At 44.5% G+C, this 19,670-nt stretch overlaps 1 protein-coding gene across 1 annotated transcript; it reads right to left on the minus strand.

The window, feature by feature from the left end:
• Nucleotides 1-6,696: 6,696 nt before the first annotated feature.
• On the minus strand, nt 6,697-16,695 carry CX3CR1 (C-X3-C motif chemokine receptor 1; the record flags this gene model as incomplete). Its single annotated transcript, XM_082848156.1, has 2 exons — nt 16,675-16,695; nt 6,697-7,782 (listed from the first exon to the last, which is right to left on the minus strand). The coding sequence occupies exon 2, from the start codon at nt 7,771-7,773 to the stop codon at nt 6,697-6,699; it is 1,077 nt and encodes a 358-aa protein (XP_082704282.1). The 5' UTR covers nt 7,774-7,782; nt 16,675-16,695.
• Nucleotides 16,696-19,670: the final 2,975 nt, after the last annotated feature.

Raw genomic sequence — 19,670 nt, forward strand, 5'->3', positions numbered from 1 at the left:
CATGCCTCATAGAGCAGAGCAGACATGGCACCATGTATCCTCAAGAAAACATCTTGGCCGTCCTATGGATGGAGGGCGTCTTGAAGAAAGACAGGGTATTTCCACGTTTGCAAAAACCTACTTCTCTCACTTGCTCTTGGATAATACTACTCTGGGGTAGTGGGGAATGTGGTCTGGGGAATGTGGTCACCAACTCAGCAGTTAAGCAAACAATATTATAGGTCACGTTGAAACTGAAGTGGTCCCCCTGGACCAGGAGAATGGGGTGCAGGTAGAAAAGAAAATTTGCTTCTGAGTTGGGACAGACTGCCCCAATTTTGAGGGCACTAATGGGACATTGTCTAGGGGCCAGGTGGTACCCAAAGTGGACCTCTCAGAGTTGGGCTGCCAAGTTCCCAGGTGTGGTTGTCAACCTTTTGAGGCCAGAGGAGAATTCTCCCCCCTGGGCTTTCAGGGACAGCGTCTCAGAGAGAGAGAGAGATTATGGAAAGCCCACCAAATACTATCCACATGCCCGATGCAGTGGATTATAAGGGGTGATAGCTTTTCCCAGTAACCAAAAGCATGTATTCTCCATCTTTCTTGGTGGCAATGTTCCTGGAAGTCCAGCTTCTCCCTCAGATGGTCATTTAATGATCATAGAATAAGCCCAAAGTGAGTAGGATTATTTGGAAGGGACTAGGCATTTCCCTAAGCATTGGGACAGCCCCAGGATGTGGCCAGCCTCTGCAGTGGCCCTTTTCCCAAAGGCTCAGTCTACCCATCCAGATCCTGATGGGAGCGGCTGATAACATTTGCTTCTGGGAATCCTGGTATCCTTTGCCAGTGAGTCTCTGTCTGTTGACCATCTTTCATTAGAGATACTGATGTCACAGAACAGCTGTCACCAAAGGCTGCACCACCCAGGCTGCACCTGTCACCACAAGCAGATCAATTCTGTTAAACTCTGCATTCAGGAGGGCAGACCTTCCCTCTCTGCCTAAATCATCTGCCTGCAGATCCTCTTTCTACGGGTTTTCCATTGACCACCTGTATTCTCTGCTCTTAGAGGGAGGATTGGACTGTATTTTTTCCCAGCTTTATTGAGACATAATTGACACATGAAATTTTGTAAGTTTAATGTGTACAATGTAGTGATGTTACTTTATTTTATTTTTAAAAATTTTTATTCAATTTATTTAAACTAAAAAAAGAGTTCACCCATTTCTCCCACCCTCTACCCCTCCCCGTTTGCAACCACCAATCTGTTCTCTGTATCTGTGAGCTTGGCTTTTTGTTTGTTTAATTTTTAGATTCCACATATAAGGGAGATCATATGGTATTTGTCTTTCTCTGTCTGATATATTTCACTTAGCAACATGCCCTCGAGGTCCATCTATGTTGTCACAAATGGTAGGATTTCATTTTTTATGACTGCATAGTATTCCATTGTATGTATTTACCACAATTTCTTTATCCATTTATTCATCAATGAACACTTAGGTTGTTTCCATATCTGGTCTATTGTAAATGCTGAAATAAACATGGGGATAATATATCCTTTCAAATTATTTTTTTCATTTTCTTCAGATAAATACTCAGAAGGGGAATTGCTGTATCATATTGTAGTTCTATTTTTAATTTTTTGAGGAACCTTCATACCGTTTTCCATAGGGGTTGCACCAATTTACATTCCCACCAGCAGTGCACAGGGGTTCCCTTTTTTCCACATTCTTGCCAACAACTATTATTTCTCACCTTTTGGATAATAGCCATTCTAACAGGTGAGAGATGATATCCCATTGTGGTTTCGGTTTGCATTTCCCTACTGATTAATGTTGTTAAACATCTTTTCACATACCTATTGGCCATCTGTATATCTTCTTTAGAAAATATGTCTACTAAGATCTTCTGCCCATTTTAAAATCAGATTTTTTTTTTTACTATTGAGTTGTATGAGTTCTTTCTGTATTTTGGTTATTAGGCCCTTATCATATATATGATTGTAAGTTATTTTCACCCATTCAATAGGTTGCCTTTTCATTTTGTTGATGGTTTCCTTTGCTTTGCAGAAACTTTTTAGTGCAGTGTAGTTCCACTTGTTTCTTTTTACTTTTGTTGCTTTTGTTGTCAGATTAAAAAAATTGTTGCTAAGACCTATGTCAAGATCTTGACATAGTTGTACAGCCTGTGTTTTCTTCTATGGAGTTTTATGGTTTCAGGTCTTACATTCAAGTCTTTAATCCATTTTGAGTTAATTTTTGCATATGGTGTAAGATAGTGGTCCAGTTTCATTATTTTGCATGTAGCTGTCTAGTTTCCCCAACACCATTTATTGAAGAGACTGTCTTTTCCCCATTGTATATTTCTGGCTCCTTTGTTATAAATTAATTGACCATGTATATATATATATATATATATATATATATATATATATATATATATATATATATATGGATTTATTTCTGGGCTTTCTATTCTGACCCACTGATTTATGTGTCTCTTTTTATGTCAATACCATATTGTTTTAATTACTGTAGTTTTTGTAATATAGTTGGAGATCAGGGAGCATAATGCCTACAGCTTTGTTCCTCTTTCTCAAGATTGCTTTAGCTATTTGGGGTCTTTTGTGGCTGTATACAAATTTTAGGATTGTTTGTTCTATTTCATGAAAAGGAATTATGATAGGGATTGCTTTGAATCTGTATATTGCTTTGGGTAGGGTGGACATTTTAACAATATTAATTCTTCCAATCCATGAGTTTGAAATATCTTTCCATTATTTGTGTCTTTTTCAATTTCTTTCATTAATGTCTTGTAGTTTTCAATATATAGGTCTTTTACCTCCTTGGTAAATTTATTCCTAGGTATTATATTCTTTTTGATGCAATTATTAATGGAATTATTTTCTTAATTTCTCTTCCAGATAGTTTATTATTAGTGTAAAGAATCACAACAGATTTCTGTGTATTGATTTTGTATCATGCAACTTCACTGAATTTGTTTATTAGTTCTAACAGTTTTTTGATGAAGTCTTTAGGGTTTCTATATATAATTTTATATGTGTATATATTGTAGAATGATTATCACAGTAAGGTTAGTTAACCCGTCCATGACTTCACATAGTTACAGTTTTTTTGTGTGTGGTGAGAAATTTAAAAATCTACTCTCTTAGCAACTTTCAAATATACAATACAGTATTGTTAACTGTAGTCACCATAAGATTGGTCTATAGTTTTATCAAGAGGAGAAAGAAGTCAGTAAACTAAGAGATATCTACCTCCTTGATTAACTTGCTGTGTGATCTTGGGCCAGTCTCTGGCCTTCTCTGGACCTCCTTTCCCCTACCTGCAAAGTGTGGGTTTGGACTCAACTATTTCTGACCACCCACAATTCTGTGATTCTGGGACTTAAAAAAGCAAGATGGCAAGGGCAACATAGTATGAGTTTCCTCACTGGGAAAGATTCAATCTAATCATAATAAGAAAAAAAAAAAAGAATCAAAATAGTTGCCTCCATTTATTTGACCATGCTTTCCAAGCCTGTGCTGTGAGCTTTGTGAAGGTAGTCTTACTAAATCCTCATAATAACCCTAGGAGGTGGGCACCATGTTTATTCTTTTTTTCCAGGTGAAGAAACTGAGCCTCAGAGATGTCAAATACCTTCCCAAGCACAGAGTCAGTAGGTTGGGACTCAGTCATAGATGTCTGTCTGCATTTGGAGTTTCTTTCTGCTTTGGGGAAGCCCAGAGCCCAGAAGCTGTGGTGGATCTGATCCAGCTGTGCTCTTAGGGCCAACTGTCCTTTTCAAATGTGCCTTCCTTTAACTTAGATACCAACATCATTGGTATTTAGGTTTTTTCGATGACCTTCCTTATTTTCTCCCTATTCTGTCTTATTCAGCAAAATGAATGAATGAATGTTTCTTATGATACAAATCTAATTTTCTTCTAGAAATGAAACTGTTTATCTCTCTTCTTTGTTTCTCAAGCCAAAAGAATATTTTCCTCTTTTCTTGGGAGTTCACTTATAAAGTTAAAATTTTAATGAAAAGTTTCATAATTCAACAATTGGAACAAGGATCAGGTAATAAGGGAGTAAACTGTGAACACCCCGAGAACACCCTCTTCCATTGGTTGTCTGAGCCAAAGCTTCGGAAGCTTCCCACCACATAGTCTATTCCCAATGCCTTTCAATTTCTCAGACATTTCCCTTAAGATCTTAAGACTCAGGTCAGATGTCCTAAGATTAGGGTCCTAAGATCCTTAAAGACTCAGGTCAGATGTCACTGCTCTTGTGTTACCAATTAATGCAGAGCATGCTTTTTTTGTAAATTTCTGAGTTCTGCATTTAAATGTTAAGCACCTCTTAAACATTGAAGGCGAAGGCCTTATCGCACTGATCTTTGCAACAGCTCTGGATCTGAGCTCCCATGTTGCATGTAATATATGCTCAATAAAGGTTTTGCAGTATATTAGTTTCATATGCATGTGTCAAAAGCTAAAAAGTTCCCAGGCCCTTTGGCCCAGTTATCCCCATGGCAAGAAATTTATCCAAAGGAAGTAATTGAAGACGAGAAAGGAAATTATACAGAAAAGTGCTGTAAAATATGTGTTTGGTAAATATTGGAAACAAGGGAAATGTTTATTAATAGGGTAATGATGAGTAAATTACAGTACATGATCTTGATGGAACATAATTCATTCTGTCATTGGTTAAACAAATATACTGACTGCCAAGGAGTGAGAAATAGAAGGAGTCAGACGCCTTCAATGAGTACACAACCTGGCAGAGTCTTCTGAAATGATTACAAAACTATATAGAAACAGAAGGCTATTTGTGGCCTAATGTTAAGAGAAAAAAAAAGCAGATTATACGGGCTTCCCTGGTGGCGCAGTGGTTGAGAGTCCGCCTGCCGATGCAGGGGACACGGGTTCATGCCCCGGTCCGGGAAGATCCCACGTGCCGTGGAGCGGCTGGGCCCGTGAGCCATGGCCGCTGAGCCTGCTCATCCGGAGCCTGTGCTCCGCAACGGAAGAGGCCACAACAGTGAGAGCCTGCGTGCCGCAAAAAAAAAAAAAAAAAAGCAGATTATAAAACTGTCTGTACATTATGATTGCAACTCGAAACACATGAGGGTGTGAATGAGGTCTGGTGGGCAGATGAAGATACTGTGTGGGTAGATTATAGATGATATTTTCTTTAGCATCATCACAATTGTTTTTCAAGCTTTAAAATTTCAGTCCGTCCCAAATGTTTACTGAGAAAGGGAAAACTGCTCCTGGGACCCTGGCTGTCCAGGTTGGCAGTGGCATGAATGATGGGGTTCTCTCCAGATGGGGTTGCCACCAGTTGATTGGGAGGAAATGTTCCAGGCAGTCCGGGAGGGTTGGGTCAGGAAAGGCTATCAACCTGTATATCTACAAGTGTCCATTGAGCGCCACGGTAGGAGCCAGCCTCCTCTGTGTCTGAGCTACATCACGCAGCAGAGCCCGCAAGGCCCTTCCAAACTCTGTCAACAGCACCACTTAAGCACGGTGCCAGGTGGAGGAAAAGCTGAAGTCTGGGAACCAGACAAGAGGGTTGGAACCTGCAAGAGTTAGAGGCTGGTTCCTCATGCTGGAAAGGATGCTTCCTACATGAAAAGTTCTATTATCTCCATTCTACAGATGAGGAAACTGAAGTTCAGTTGGCCCCAAATTACCCAGCAGATAAGTGATAGAGTTGGGACAGAAACCATGCCTTCTCAGTTTGGGCCACTGTTTTTTCTGTTTATCCCCCTGGGCTCTGGAGCAGGTGGCGATGCATGTGGCTGGATTGAAGAGACCTGACTGACAAGGTGGCTGGAGTCCTTTGTGAAGAGGAGGTACTGGCAAATCTGTTGGTGGAACCACATGACGGAGGGTGTCAGAGGCCAGGCATTTGAGCTTGGACTTGATGCAGTAGGCGCTGGGGAACCTCTGTATGTTTGGGGACATGACAGAGGGGGTTTAATGGCGAAGAGGCTGGTGGTGTGTTCTGGCTGGTATGATCAAGGTGGGGCTGGGCTAGACGCAGGTAAAGTTGGTGGGCAACTCTTGTTATATCTGATCAAAGCAGCACCCACCCTCCAGCTTCTTGGAAATATGTCTTCACGCATCTCCAACCACAAGATTGGAATGGGAGCTGCCATCTTATCTATGTCTTCCCTGTGGATACTGCTACCTGGTCCAAGGATGAGAATCTGATACAAACTTGGCCAATCAGAGCCCTTCCCTGGGAATTTTGACCTTGGGATCAGAGGGATATAGGTCTCATTCCCTCTCTGATGACAAAACTGTGTTATGTGAGTCTGGGATCTCTGTTACCACTCAGAGATTTGAGAGTCAGAGAGAGGAAGTTCTAGCTAGATTCAATCTCTAATTTTCACTCACTCTGAGGATTCGCCACCCCCTTGCCCATGTTACAATGCAAATGATTTCAGGCTAAATTAATTTTTTAGGCTAAATTAATCTGAGTTGAATTTTTGTAATTTGTAAACAAGAAACTCTTGACATTGGCAATAAGAAACATGCCTGTCCTTTATCATTCAGATTTTGAGCACAATTCTCAAAAATACTTTCAGGATTGCTTTTGGGCATCAGACCCATTGTTTCTTGCATGTAAGAAATTTAAAAATCTGTCCTAATTATTCAGTGTCAGTCTCAGAAACTCCAGGCTTGCTGGAGAGACAAGGCTTTCAGAGGAGGATGGATGTATTTCCATCACTGGTGTAATGAGTGAAATTGCTGCTCAGAATACTTTCTCGCCTGCTCCTTTGTGATTCAGACGGGGACAGGGAGAAACTGACATGGACGGGGTGGCCACACAGGACAGCCAGGCATTTCCTGTACAGGTGGTAAAGGTATCTTCTGAACTTCTCTCCAGCAAATGCATAGATAAGGGGATTAAGGCAACAGTGGGTAAATGCAACTGTCTCGGTCACACTGAGGGCCAACCTCAGATCCCTCTTCATGTCACAGTTGGGAAAGAAGTCATAGAGATTGAGTGTCTCTAAGAAAATCATGACGTTGTAAGGTGTCCAGAAGAGGAAAAACATGATGACCACAAGAAAGATCAGCCTAATGGCTTTAGCTTTCTTTTGGTTTTTGCAGGAAAAAAGTGTCCACATGATTCTGAAGTAACAGTAACTCATAATAAGCAGGGGGAGCAGGAAGCCAAGAAAATTTATTTCTATGTTGCGGAGCACAGGCCAGATTTCCTGTAGGACCTCAGGGTAGTCACCAAGGCATTCGTTTTCTTTCTGTTTGGTGAACATGAACTGGGGTGCAGCCACCAAGATGGCGGCTGCCCAGACGCCAAGGCTGATGGTGACGCCATGCTGCACAGTCCGGTTGTTCATGGAGTTGGCGGCCAGGACAATGGCCAAGTACCTGTCGATGCTGATGATGGTGATGAAGAATATGCCTCCAAAAAACCCGATGAAGAAGAAGGCGGTGGTGAGTTTGCACACGGCGTTATGAAGGCCTTGCTCGTTTATAAGATAGTGAGTCCAGAAGGGCAAGGTGGCTACAAAGAGCAGATCAGAAAAGGCCAGGTTCAGGAGGTAAACGTCAGTGATGCTCTTGGGCTTCTGGCTGTTGGTGAGGGCAAACACCACCAGCAAATTTCCCACCAGGCCAAAGGCAAAGACAAGGGAGTAGAGTATGGCCAGGAAGACAGTTCCCAAGGCCACGATGTCCCCCATATCACAGGCTTCTGCAAGCTCATCATACTCAAAGTCTTCTAAACTTGATTCAGGGGAGATGGTGGGCATGGTGAGCACCTGGATGAGAAAGGAAGACAACTAATGGCATTAGTTCTCAGAGAAACAAAGTTGGAATTCTGCCCCTTACATAGGCAGACTGGAAGAAGCAAACAGTTGGTTGGGTGTCTAACCAGTACCTTTCCCAGTGTCATGCGTGCTATCTTGTTTAATCTGTGTGATGGAGGCTATAAGAGACCCCTTTGACAGAGAGGAAACCAGTCCCTGAGAGGCTGAGTGACTTGCCAGAAACTATGCAGTAAATGGCTCAGTTAGTGTTTGAATCTAAGCCTTTTGAAGCTTGAGATAGATCTTTTTTTCTTTAATTTTCAAAAGTCTATCTGAAAGGTAGCGAGCTTGACCAGGGTGTGGATGGGGGAGAGAGGATGAGTGAGTGGGGAGGAGAGGGGTGTGGTGGTGGGGACGCCGTAATTCACACTTCCAGTCCAAGCTTCCATTCTCCACCCCCTTCCTTTCTCCCACCTCTCTGCCCTCTGCACCCTCATTTCTCCTGCATGAACACTGAAGAGAGACGTCCTAGATACTGCGGAGCCCTGGGCAGGCCTGCACCCAGAGGCTCGTCTTTGTCTTTGAGAGCCATTTCTTTCCCTCTCCCTCTTGGAACCAACTAAGTCTTTCTGTTCCTGAAGGGATAAGACATAGAGTCAGACACCCTAGGGTGATTACCTTGCCTTGATTTGCCCAGGACTCTTCTGGTTTTAGCACTGAAAGTCTCACATGTCGGAAACCCCTCAGTTCTAAGCCAGCTGGGATGGTCAGTCATCCTACAACTCCAAGAGGGAGTGTCACCATCATCCAGGCCTTTGCAGTCATGAAAGGGCTGATGGATCCCAGATGGAGGCCTGTGCTCAGTTAGCTTGTTGCCCTGGGTCTTGGGGGCTAAGTAATCTGATAATTACCAGCCCTGCACTTCACTGTGACCTGGCCTCCCCCACTGTTCTTTTCCTGTTTTTTTCTGGACAAGAATGGAAAGATAAGACATTTCTGCTCAGGTTGGGAAGTGACACTTGTCCATCCCCTCTTCTCCCAGCCAAGATTCACTCCAGAGGCTGCAAGGGGAGCCCTTTTGCCCTGGTCCTCTGGGACCCCCTCCTCTTCCTCGTGATACCACAAGACAGGCCCTCAGAAACCTCAGTGCACACCTCCTGGTCATCACTGCCTCCACTCAGCACAACTAAAACCAAAGCTCATGCTTCTTTAACCAGGGGAGTTTCCACACCCCGCTACATACTTTTCATGCTGGTTTCACCAAGATGGTGTCTCTGCCAAGGCGAGGGCCCCCCCAGCCAGGGCTTTGCTTCTCTCTTCCCAGCCTCTGCTTAGTGTCCTGGCCCAGCTCTGCGTCTCACCCAGACTCTTCCGGGCGAAGTGGCCCAAGGCTTTCTGACCTGGGCCGTCTCAGGCTGGGATGGAGTTCTCAGCCCCAGGGAACTGTATGCTTTCTTTGCTTTCAGCTGCAATGCCCTTTTCTCAGAGAGGAGCCTCTGGCTATGACCTTAATCAATAAAAGTTAAGTTGAACCATATAAAATGGCTGATATGCAACCATTTTTGAGTGACATAAATGTCAGTTTCAAATGGCTCAGCTGAGATGCCGGGCGGCCGGGAATGGCCGCTTGGTGCAGGTGACTTGTTGCTGGAGCCCATCTTCCCAGACAGTCAGCTGTGTAGGAACACAAACAGTCAAGCCCTTGTAGTCCTAAGTTGCGGATGCTGGGGGTAGTCCCCCCTCTTCCCGCCCCCCCACCCCGGGTCAGGAGCTGGCAGAGTTGACCTCGAGAGGAGTCCAAGGACAATAAAAATCGTTTTGCATCTCTTTTGGGCCTGTGTTCAGTCCTGAAAACCCAGGAACTTGGTGCTTTTGAATTGGCTTGATTTTTGCCAAATCTGCATGTGGTGGGTTTGATTTCCACTCTTGGCGGCGTGCCTCACACACAGGGACCTCCTACAAATCTTCGGGCAGGTGTCCCTGGGTCATTGGGAAGAGTGGGGAGGTGGGCTAGAAGGGGACGGGCACACACTTGGCAGCCCTGAGCCAGGTGCCCAGCAAGGCGAGGGGAGGGACTGGGGACCTCCTTGCCACATGCCACCTGTTTATTTCTGACATCCTGGCCTTTTCCAAGCTCTTCCTGCACCTTCCCCATCCTCTCATCATGAATATCCCTGGAGCCCTTCAGCAGGGCAGTGAACTTTCCTTTCAGAATTACAGAGAGGATTAAATAGGTAATAACATGAAGTGTCTAGAACTTGATAGCTTTATCCAGGCACCTTTTCAGGAAAGGTGGGCCTGAGCTGGGTGGACCTTTTATTTCTGGGTCCTCTGAGATGTCCCAGGATTGGGCCAGGAGCCTGAAGATAGGGCCTCCTGGTAGCAGACAAGAGCAGGACTAATGCCCTAGGGGTCAAAGGGCTGCCAGAGATCAACTGGCTTTCACTCAGGCTGCACACTGGCCTCCCAGACCCTGAGGACACCAGAAACCAAGTGCAAGAATCCAGTGAAGGCGCAGTGGCTAAGAATCCGCCTGCCAATGCAGGGGACCCGGGTTTGAGCCCTGGTCCAGGAAGATCCCACATGCCGCGGAACAACGAAGCACGTGTGCCACAACTACTGAGCCCACGTGCCACAACTACCGAAGCCCGCACACCTAAAGTCCGTGCTCCACAACAAGAGAATCCACCACAGTGAGAAGCCTGCGCACTGCAACGAAGAGTAGCCCCTGCTCGCCGCAACCAGAGAAAGCCCGTGGGCGTCAACGAAGACCCAACACAGCCAAAAAGAAATAAATGAAATTAAAAAAAAAAGAATCCAGTGAAATAAGCCTTCACAGCATCTACTAAGCGAGGTTCATATAGACGGGATTGCAAGGGGAAGGATAGGTGCCGGAGTGAAGCACTAACACAGGTCCCACCACACTAACTGAGGCTGCTCCGCACACGTCCCGTCAGCTGTCCTCGGATCTCCTCACCCTCTGTTCTGTTAAGTCAACGTTTTACTAAATGGTGCTGAGCTGGGAGAGTCTGGGCTGAACCTAGAAGCTGAGCTTTGAATACACATGGGTTTCACACCCAAGCTGAAATGAATTTTGTAGAACCTGCTTTAAAAAACACCAAGCTGGCTCTACTGCCGATCCTGTTCTACTTCCTCCGGTCACTTCCTTTTCTCAGGCCTGCTCACTTATTTTTTAACTTTTTTTTTTGGTCATCATTACCCACTGTTTCCAATCAGCTTCCCTTTTCTACACTTCCCCTCTCATTAGCTGGCCCCCATCCACTTTCTTCTCCCCAGCGTCTTTTTCATGTTGCTTCCACCTCTCTTTTGGCTTCACGTCCTGCTTAGTTTTCTAGATTCAATGAGTCTTATTTTGTTTGTTTGTTTGTTTACCTTTCTTGCTCTCTTTTTATGGCTTTTTAGGCCCTCGAGTACACGCGGGTTTGAGGTTCAGTCTAATGCCAATTGTGAGGCTTAATTTTTTTCCTTTGGACCAAACAAAACTCAGGAATTGCTTGATCCCTGATCCCAACTTTCCCCGTGGGGGTACCACCATCTCTTGAGGTTCTAGAACCTGAGGTTATCCTCAGAAAGCCCCAGTTTAGGAGCGAAGGCCGCCGTTCCTGGATACCTGCTAAGTGTCATGCTCCAGACACAAGACCCCATTTAATTCTCACCACAACACCTCATGGGAAATGACTCTGCCCCCTTGCAAAATAACCACCAGCGGCTCAGAAAGATTTGGGTAATTTGTCCAAGGGAACAACAGAACCAGGATTTCAACCCAGATGTGTCTCTTCACAAAGCCGTGTTCCCTGCCCTGCACCATGCTTTCCCTCTTGGAGGGGAATTCTGCATGTTACTGCAGGCCCTGTCTCTAGAATGAGAACTGAAAAATAGTAGAGGTGACCCCCCTTTAAAGGATAAGATTCAAGAAGTGACCCTGAACACTCTTCCTGGGTTTCGCCTTCTAGACTCAGGACCCAGAAGGCTGACCCTCAGTGAAACTGTGGGTGGGAAATGGAGGGGATGGGGATATTATTTGCCTCTCCAGCCATGACTAGGTGGTCCTCACTACCAGACCCCCAGAACCTAGCTCTCAACAATGGTGGTGAAGAAATGGGAATCCTTTTCTATGGAGAAGGAAAGGCTGAAGGCTAAAGGGTCAGCTTATTTCCTGTCTTCAAATACACAGTGATGCTCTTCAGAGCCATGTACTTCAGAGGGGTCCACATACCCTGAAATAAGCTGGCAGACCCTGGGCAGCTCACTTCCAGCTCGGCCTCAGTTTCTTGATGTATGTAATGAAAGCCCTGGACCAGACCATCTCTGAGGGCCTGGCCAGCTCTGGCTGCTCAGTTTTCCAACAATGACCAAACAGAAGGAAACAGTTTTAAAGAGCAGCATGAGTCCTGGGTCAGGGGAAGCGTGGCCTCGTGTCCACAGAGTGGCTGCTCAGCAGCCTGCGAAGCTTCTGGGCTCGCAGGCCGCCAGCATTCAGATGAGGTTCTGTTTGGAGACAGAGAGCTGAATTAGTTAATTTTGAGTCCTGACAAATCTGGAATTCACCTTGGGCCACGTAGGAAGGTTCTCAGTCTGGTCCCGAGCCCACACCCCTGGCTCCTTGGGACCCTGAGTTTAAGGACCTGATGGTTTTCCAATTTACAATGACAGCTATTTTTTATGAGACCCCTCCTTAGGATGCAGAGAGAGCAAGGCCAAGAAGGAAGAAGAGGGGCAGATGGATGGGCCTTGAATTCCATGCTGAGGAGCAGTGGGCACATTTTACAACTTGCACCCCATCCTCCACACAAGTAGATCGAGTGACTTTCTTTTCCTGCAGCAGAGTCCACCTAAAACAACTTGGCGTGACTCACCCACCAGCATTTTATACGGGCCCAGACACACCACAAGCCAAGACCAGTAACAGGAGAAAACCACACATGGAGTGAGGCCCCTCTGCTCGTGTGTGAGCCACCCCTTCACAGGACCTGCCCCTGTTCTTGGTTTGCCACACCTCCCTCTGCTTTCCTCCTCAAAGTCCTTTATGGTATTTATTTATCTCTGTTAAAATGAACTGTGAAATTTAGAAAGGAAATGACTATGATTTTCCTTTTTTAATAACTGAAGAAGAGATGGACTTGCTTATTAATTAATTTTTGATTAAGCCAATATCTGTTAATTATCTTTACCATACACTGGTGTAAGGACAAGTGAAAATTAAAAATAAGAGGCTTGGGACTTCTCTGGTGGCGCAGTGGTTAGGAATCTGCCTGCCAACGCAGGGGACACAGGTTCAAGCCCTGGTCCAGGAAGATCCCACATGCTGCAAAGCAACCAAGCCTGTGTGCCACAACTACTGAGCCCGTGTGCCACAACTACTGAGCCCATGTGCCACAACTACCGAAGCCCGTGCACCTAGAGCCCATGCTCCGCAACAAAGAGAAGCCTCCGCGAAGGGAAGCCCATGCACCGCAACGAAGCGTAGCCCCCGCTCAGCACAACTAGAGAAAGCCCGCGCACAGCAACGAAGACCCAACGCAGCCAAAATAAATTAATTAATTAACTAAAAAAAATAATAAGAGGCTTAATTCTCCCTGTTGGAAATAAGGGACAAGAGTCCACTTGCCTTCTTTTTCTTAGAGTATTTATTTTAGAAAACATGTAATTGTACCTTCTTTCCTCTTTGAAATGTGGATATACATCCTTTAGAAAATGTGATCATTTCCTCTGTCAGCTTCAGAGCCGGGAGCCATCTCTTTGAAATGCAGATATTGAGGTGCCCAGGCTCCCAGTCCCAGAGGGAGGGCAGGAGCCTGACTTGGGCAGGAACCTGGCTCCAAGTTACACAACTACCTCTGATAATAAAGGGATGAGAAGTTTGTTCCTCCTCTGGATGAAGCCAACCAGCTAATACAGATGATGAACCCAATGACCATGGTAAACTTGGGATGAACTGTGTGTGACTGTCAGGTTCCCTTACTTGAGCACCAGTCATTGTGTATCTTGAGAACATGTGTGTAAGGGGTTGTATCTGGTCATATATCAGGGTGAGATTTTTTGTGTCTTTACTACCTCATAGCGGATTGCCTGTGATGCACATCACATTTAATGCTTATCCAGTAATGAAAGAGTTTTCTTTCTCTACCATATTCATGGAGAGATTTTTCTGGGTTGGAGATTTTGTTTTTCATTCTATTTCCCCAACAGTAGGCACTGTGCTCAATTCTGTAGAGGTAAAAATGTCTAAAATATAGTCTCTGTGAATTTTTATTATTGTTTAGTAAGAGTATAAGAAAAGTGATGGGAAACCCAAGGATTGGACCATTTAAGCTGGGTCTTAAAGGCTGGGAGGGTCTTCCAGGTTGATAAAGATGGTGGTGGGCATGGGGTGGGGTGTGGTTTGAAGCCAAAGGCTCTGAGAGTATGAGCATAAGGAGGTTTCCTGGGTCCACGGCCAGGCAGAGAGGGTGTGAGGGACTATACAGAAACAGAAGGAAGTGAGGATTGTGGGGTTAGGAGGGGCTAACCTGTTCCCGGAGCCTTCAGGAAAGTTCACTTTAGTCTGAGTGGAGGGCTCAGGAAAGGATGCAGAGAGAAGGCAAAAGAGGGGAAAACAGAGGAGCCTCAAATTCTACACTGAGGATCTATAAGGAGAAATTATAAAAGACTTTAATAGGCCAAAAAACCTTTATTGGGTGTCCTGTCTAGCACACCCTTTGGGGCCATCTCCCCCTTTCACTGTCTGAGCTAATTTACAGATGACTGATGATGATGCGATAATTCTTGTTCATGGAAAAAGAAATTGTGTCTGGTAGTGATGCATTTGATAACTGCCATGTGGATAGGGGCCAATTTTGCATTTATCTGTAAATTCATCTCAGCATTTCTGGTAGTATCTCATCCATGCTATTGCTGTGGCTATGGTCTGTTCATTGTTATTGCTGAATAGGATTGCACTGTGTGAGTGCCCCACGATTATTTTCTGTTCTATGCTGATGCACCCCTGGGTGGCTTTCAGGTTTTGAACAATTCTGTCATGAACATTTCTGTGTGTGCATCTACATCTCCTACATTAGAAATGCATTTTAAAAATGCAAACGAAAAAGCAGACATACTGTATATAAATCCACATATGTGAAGGTCAGAAACAGGCAAAGAAAATCCACAGTGTTTAGGAATGAATATGTAGGAGGTAAAACTACACGGACAAAGAAGGAAGCAATGACCATAAAAGTCAGGAATGGGGTGATTTTGGGGAGGGCAGGGGTGGTGATCAAGAAGGGACCTGAGGGAGGCTGCCGGGGGCTGGCCTGGTTCTCTGCTGCTGCCTGGATGTTGGTTTGGTAGCAGATCAATTTATAAGCTGTTGACCTGCACACTGTCCTTTGAGTGTGTTATGTTTCCCAATGAACATAGGTTTAAGGAAAAAGATGAAGAGGACCTGGGAAGATATTTAAAGAGATGTGGTATAGGTTTTCTTCCCTGCCAAGAGTCACAATTCATTCACATGTGTGACCACTCATACTTTCTTTCTGAAGATGATGTTTTCCAATGACACAAACCTTCTGAGCCCAAATGTCCTCACAATGATGATAACAGCATACATCAACGTTGAACATCAAAGTGTGTCAGCAATTTGTTATTAAAATAATTTTCGTTATAAACGCAATAGTTGCTCATTATAAAAAATGCAGATATTGGGACTTCCCTGGCAGTCCAGTGGTTAAGACTCCGAGCTTCCACTGCAGGAGGTGTGGGTTTGATCCCTGGTCGGGGACCTAACATCCCATATGCCTCACGGCACAGCCAAAAAAAAAAAAAAAAAATGCAGATGGCACAAAAAAGCATGGAAGTAACAGGAAAGAAAAAACTCAGAACTATCTACAATCCAACTTCCCAGAACCAACCACAGCTAGCTTTTAGCTTCTTCCATCCAATCTTTATGCATATTTTAATATTCACATTGAGTATATTTAAAATGCAAATGCTATTTTTAAAACTTTTTATTATACAATTTCCAAACATGTATAAAAGCAGAGACAACCCCCATGCACTAATCACCCAGCTTCAACAATTAGCTACTCATGATCAGTATTGCATCTATTCCCCACTCATACCCTACTGGATTATTTAAAAATAAATTCAGGGACTTCCCTGATGGTCCAGTTTTTAAGACTACACACTCCCAATGCAGAGAGGGGGCCTGGGTTCAATCCCTGGTCAGGGAACTAGATCCCGCATGCCGCAACTAAGAGTCCACATGCAGCAACTAAAGATCCCTTGTGCCACAACTAAGACCCGGCACAACCAAATAAATAAATATTTTAAAATAAATAAATAAATAAATCCAGATGTCATAACATTTCACCCATAAACAGTTAAATGTGAGTCTCTAAAAGAATAAGAAAGAAAAAAAATAAAGTTATTTTTAAAAATAATATGGAGTTCCCTGGTGGTCCAGTGGTTAGGACATTGTAATTGATTTACAATGTGTTAATTTCTGCTGTAGAGCAAAGTGATTCATATATATGTGTGTGTATGCATATATATTCTTTTCCGTGCTATACAGTAGGATCTTGTTGTTTATCCATTCCATATATAATAGTTGGCAGATGCAATTTTAAATGATGCTTTTTTTGAGCGTTTCTCCATGTCCCTGAAACGTAATTACTAACACTTCTAGTCATATTCCACTATGTTAAGCATATCATAAATGATCTAATCACTCACTGCCCCCCATCACCCCCAAGCCCCTTGGACATTTAGGCTGCAACATCCTCTGGAAAATGGTCTCCCTTGTTGGCATGTAAAGCAAACCAGCATCATTAACCAACTTTGACCTCTGACCACAGTGCCCCACCCAGCTTGCCCACAGGTGCTGAAAGAGTCCTCTGCTCCTACCTGGGCTGGACCTGGGAAGGGAACCTCTGGATATGCCAGTCAGCCGCCCTGTCCCACGCAGACTCTGCCAGAGAGTAGTTCTCTTTCCTTCCCTCTGAGAGCATCTTTAATTGCAAAGTTAGCCAATAGTATTTGGTTTCCTGTGAGGTAGACTATCTTTAGATGCTGCCACAGGCAAGTTCAGAAACTCCAGGCTGGAGGCCAGCTGGGACAGGAGGACCTGAAGTTATAGACCCGGAAGACGCAAGCCTGGGGCAGACTAAGAGGGGCTTGGAGAGAGTGATAACTTAGGGGCTATGTTATCTCTCTCACATGGGTGGAGGGCAGGGGACAGTATAGCTCTTTTAATGATGTGCCTTCAGGCAAGCTCAGAAACTGAGCCTCAGTTTTCCTGCCAATAAAAAGGAGACGATAATACTCACTGGACAGCATTGGGGCGCAGATTGAATGAGCTACAGTTTTTCTCCTCAAAGTGTGATCCCAGTTAGGAGCTTATCAGAAATGCAGCACCTCAGACCCCCACCCTAGGCCTCTTGAATTAGACTCTGCATTTTTTTGATGCCTTATAGATTTTATTTGTTATAAAGAAAATTCATCTCTATATGTATCTTTATTTTTTATTTTTATTTTTTTCATGTGACTTGCTTTATTGTGATATCTGCTTTATTGTGGTGGTCTGGGACCAAACTCACAATATCTCTAAGGTATGCCTATATTGTTTTATTAAAAAATTTTTTTCTATTGAAGTATAGTTGATTTACAGTGTTTTAGGTGTACAGCAAAGTGATTCAGTTATACATACATATACAAATATATATATATTCTTTTCCAGATTCTTTTTCATTTTAGGTTATTACAAGATATGGAATATAGAGACTCTGCATTTTAATGAAATTCTCAGGAAATTGGTAAACACATTGAGTCTGAGAGGCATTGGCACAGAAAACACCTACTGAGTGCCTGTTACCTGATGGATACTTAATGATTATGTTTCCCCTCACCTCCCTCCTTCAAGGCATCTAGTGATTCCCTATACCCTGCAGTCAAGCCCAAGTTCTGTATCTGATGGGCAGTGGCACAGGCTGCTCCAGCGGGATGTGGCACCTGGCTGGGCCCTGTTGTACAGGCCGTGCTCCTGCTCCCTGCCCTGGCCAGCTGGTTCTTTGACTGTAACTCATATCTCAGCCACCTCGGCTGCACTGCCTTCCCACCACTTCCTTACCTGCCTGAGTCATATTCAAGGCCAAGCCTCTTCCTAGTCCATCCCTATCCCAGGGCCTAGCCAGGGTCTGGCACCAGTGGGCCCTCAACACACGTGTTTATCGTGTGGTCAGTGACCATACCCCCACAAGACCTTCCCTGGCTGCCCACTGCCCTTCTCACAGCTTGTGCCCAGTGTGCCCCTGGTCTCCTATGCTCTGCTGAGGGTGGGGCTGCACTGCAAGCTTCTACCTTGCCTTCTCCCCATCCCCAACATGGACTCACCGGCCAGGATCAGCTGTGGCTGGGATTGCAGTGCTATGGGTTGGCTGACCTGCTGGCGTTTGAGGAACTCCACTTCCCCATTTCCTTTCTCGGTCTCCCCCTGGCCTAAGTGTCAGGCCACCTTTCCCTGCCTTTGGCCAGGCTAAAATTTGTGCTAAAAATAATCCAAAGACTGCTGCTAGACACCCCCAGGTGGGAACTCAATATAGAGGAGCCTGCCCCACTGAGGACTGACAGACTTTACTCAAATACCTCAAGCTGCAGGAAACTTCAGATACTTGTTAGTGTTTGTGGACACTTTTTCTTTTTCTTTTTTTGGCCATGCCATATGGCATGCAGTATCTTAGTTCCCTGACCAGGGATCAAACCTGGGCCCCCAGCAGTGGAAGCGCAGAGTCCTAACCACTGACCTGCCAGGGAATTCCCTGTGGACACTTTTTCAGAATGAGTGGAAGCATAAGCCACCTGGACAGAAAAAACATCTGAAGTAGTTAAATCCCTCTTTAAGGAAATTATTGCCCAAGTTGGATTGCCTGCACCCTTCAAAGTGACGGTTGCACTGTCTCCAGTATAAACCAACAGGTATCTAAAGCATTGCATATTGTTGGAAACTACATTCAGCCTGAAGACCACAATCAACAGGAAAAACTGAGAAAATGAATCACATATTCAAAGAGAGCATTGCTAAAATATGTCAAGAGACCAATTTGGTATAAGGTCTTGCCAGTTGCCCTGCTATGGATTAGAGTGGCTCCCAGAAGTGAGCCCTTCAGGAATATTGTGTGGTAGGCCATTCCAGGTGTCTGCCTGGGCAGGAGAATCTGTAGATGTCTTAAAGGACCTAGCAGTCAACAACTATGTTAAGAATTGGGCACTATATGAACTTCTGTTCATGAATTTGCTTCCAGTAGGTCCACCTACCCAGCTGAGATGGTACTGAACCCCTTCCAGCCCAGGGATTGAGTCCTCCTCAAAACCTGGAGAGAATAAGGACTGGGACATCAACTTGCCACTAAGTGGACAGGACCATACAAGGTGCTGCAGAACACCCACTCCTCATTTTGATAAAGTAGCCAGGATAAGACCATGGATTTACCACACCCGAGTAGAACTCACTCCTCTAGAAACTGGACAGGATGAAGAAAAATAGACTTGGCCTTGTGAGACATTAGAAGATCTTAAGTTGCTGTTTCGAGTCAAGCCTCTTACCAGATAAGTAATGATGACTCTTGCTCTTCTCTTTTGTTTCACTACACTGGTGACAGCCACTTGTTAGAAAGGAAATGCTTTAATAAAACTATCTCCAAGTGTGGCCAAAGAGGGGAAATAACCCTCTTTAAAGATATAAAGAACCTGCTGTATTAAAAAAAAAAGATATAAAGATAGCATAGCGCAGAATTTCGTGGGTATCCTTATTCCAAGTTTATGTGTACATTCAAGTGCTTGTCTAAGTTTTGTGAAGGACCATAAAAAGGGGATCCAATGCAAACTGTTCATACCCAGCCTGGGCC

Source organism: Leucopleurus acutus (assembly GCF_964270905.1).
Source record: "Leucopleurus acutus genome assembly, chromosome: 10".
Taxonomy (NCBI): Eukaryota; Metazoa; Chordata; class Mammalia; order Artiodactyla; family Delphinidae; genus Leucopleurus; species Leucopleurus acutus.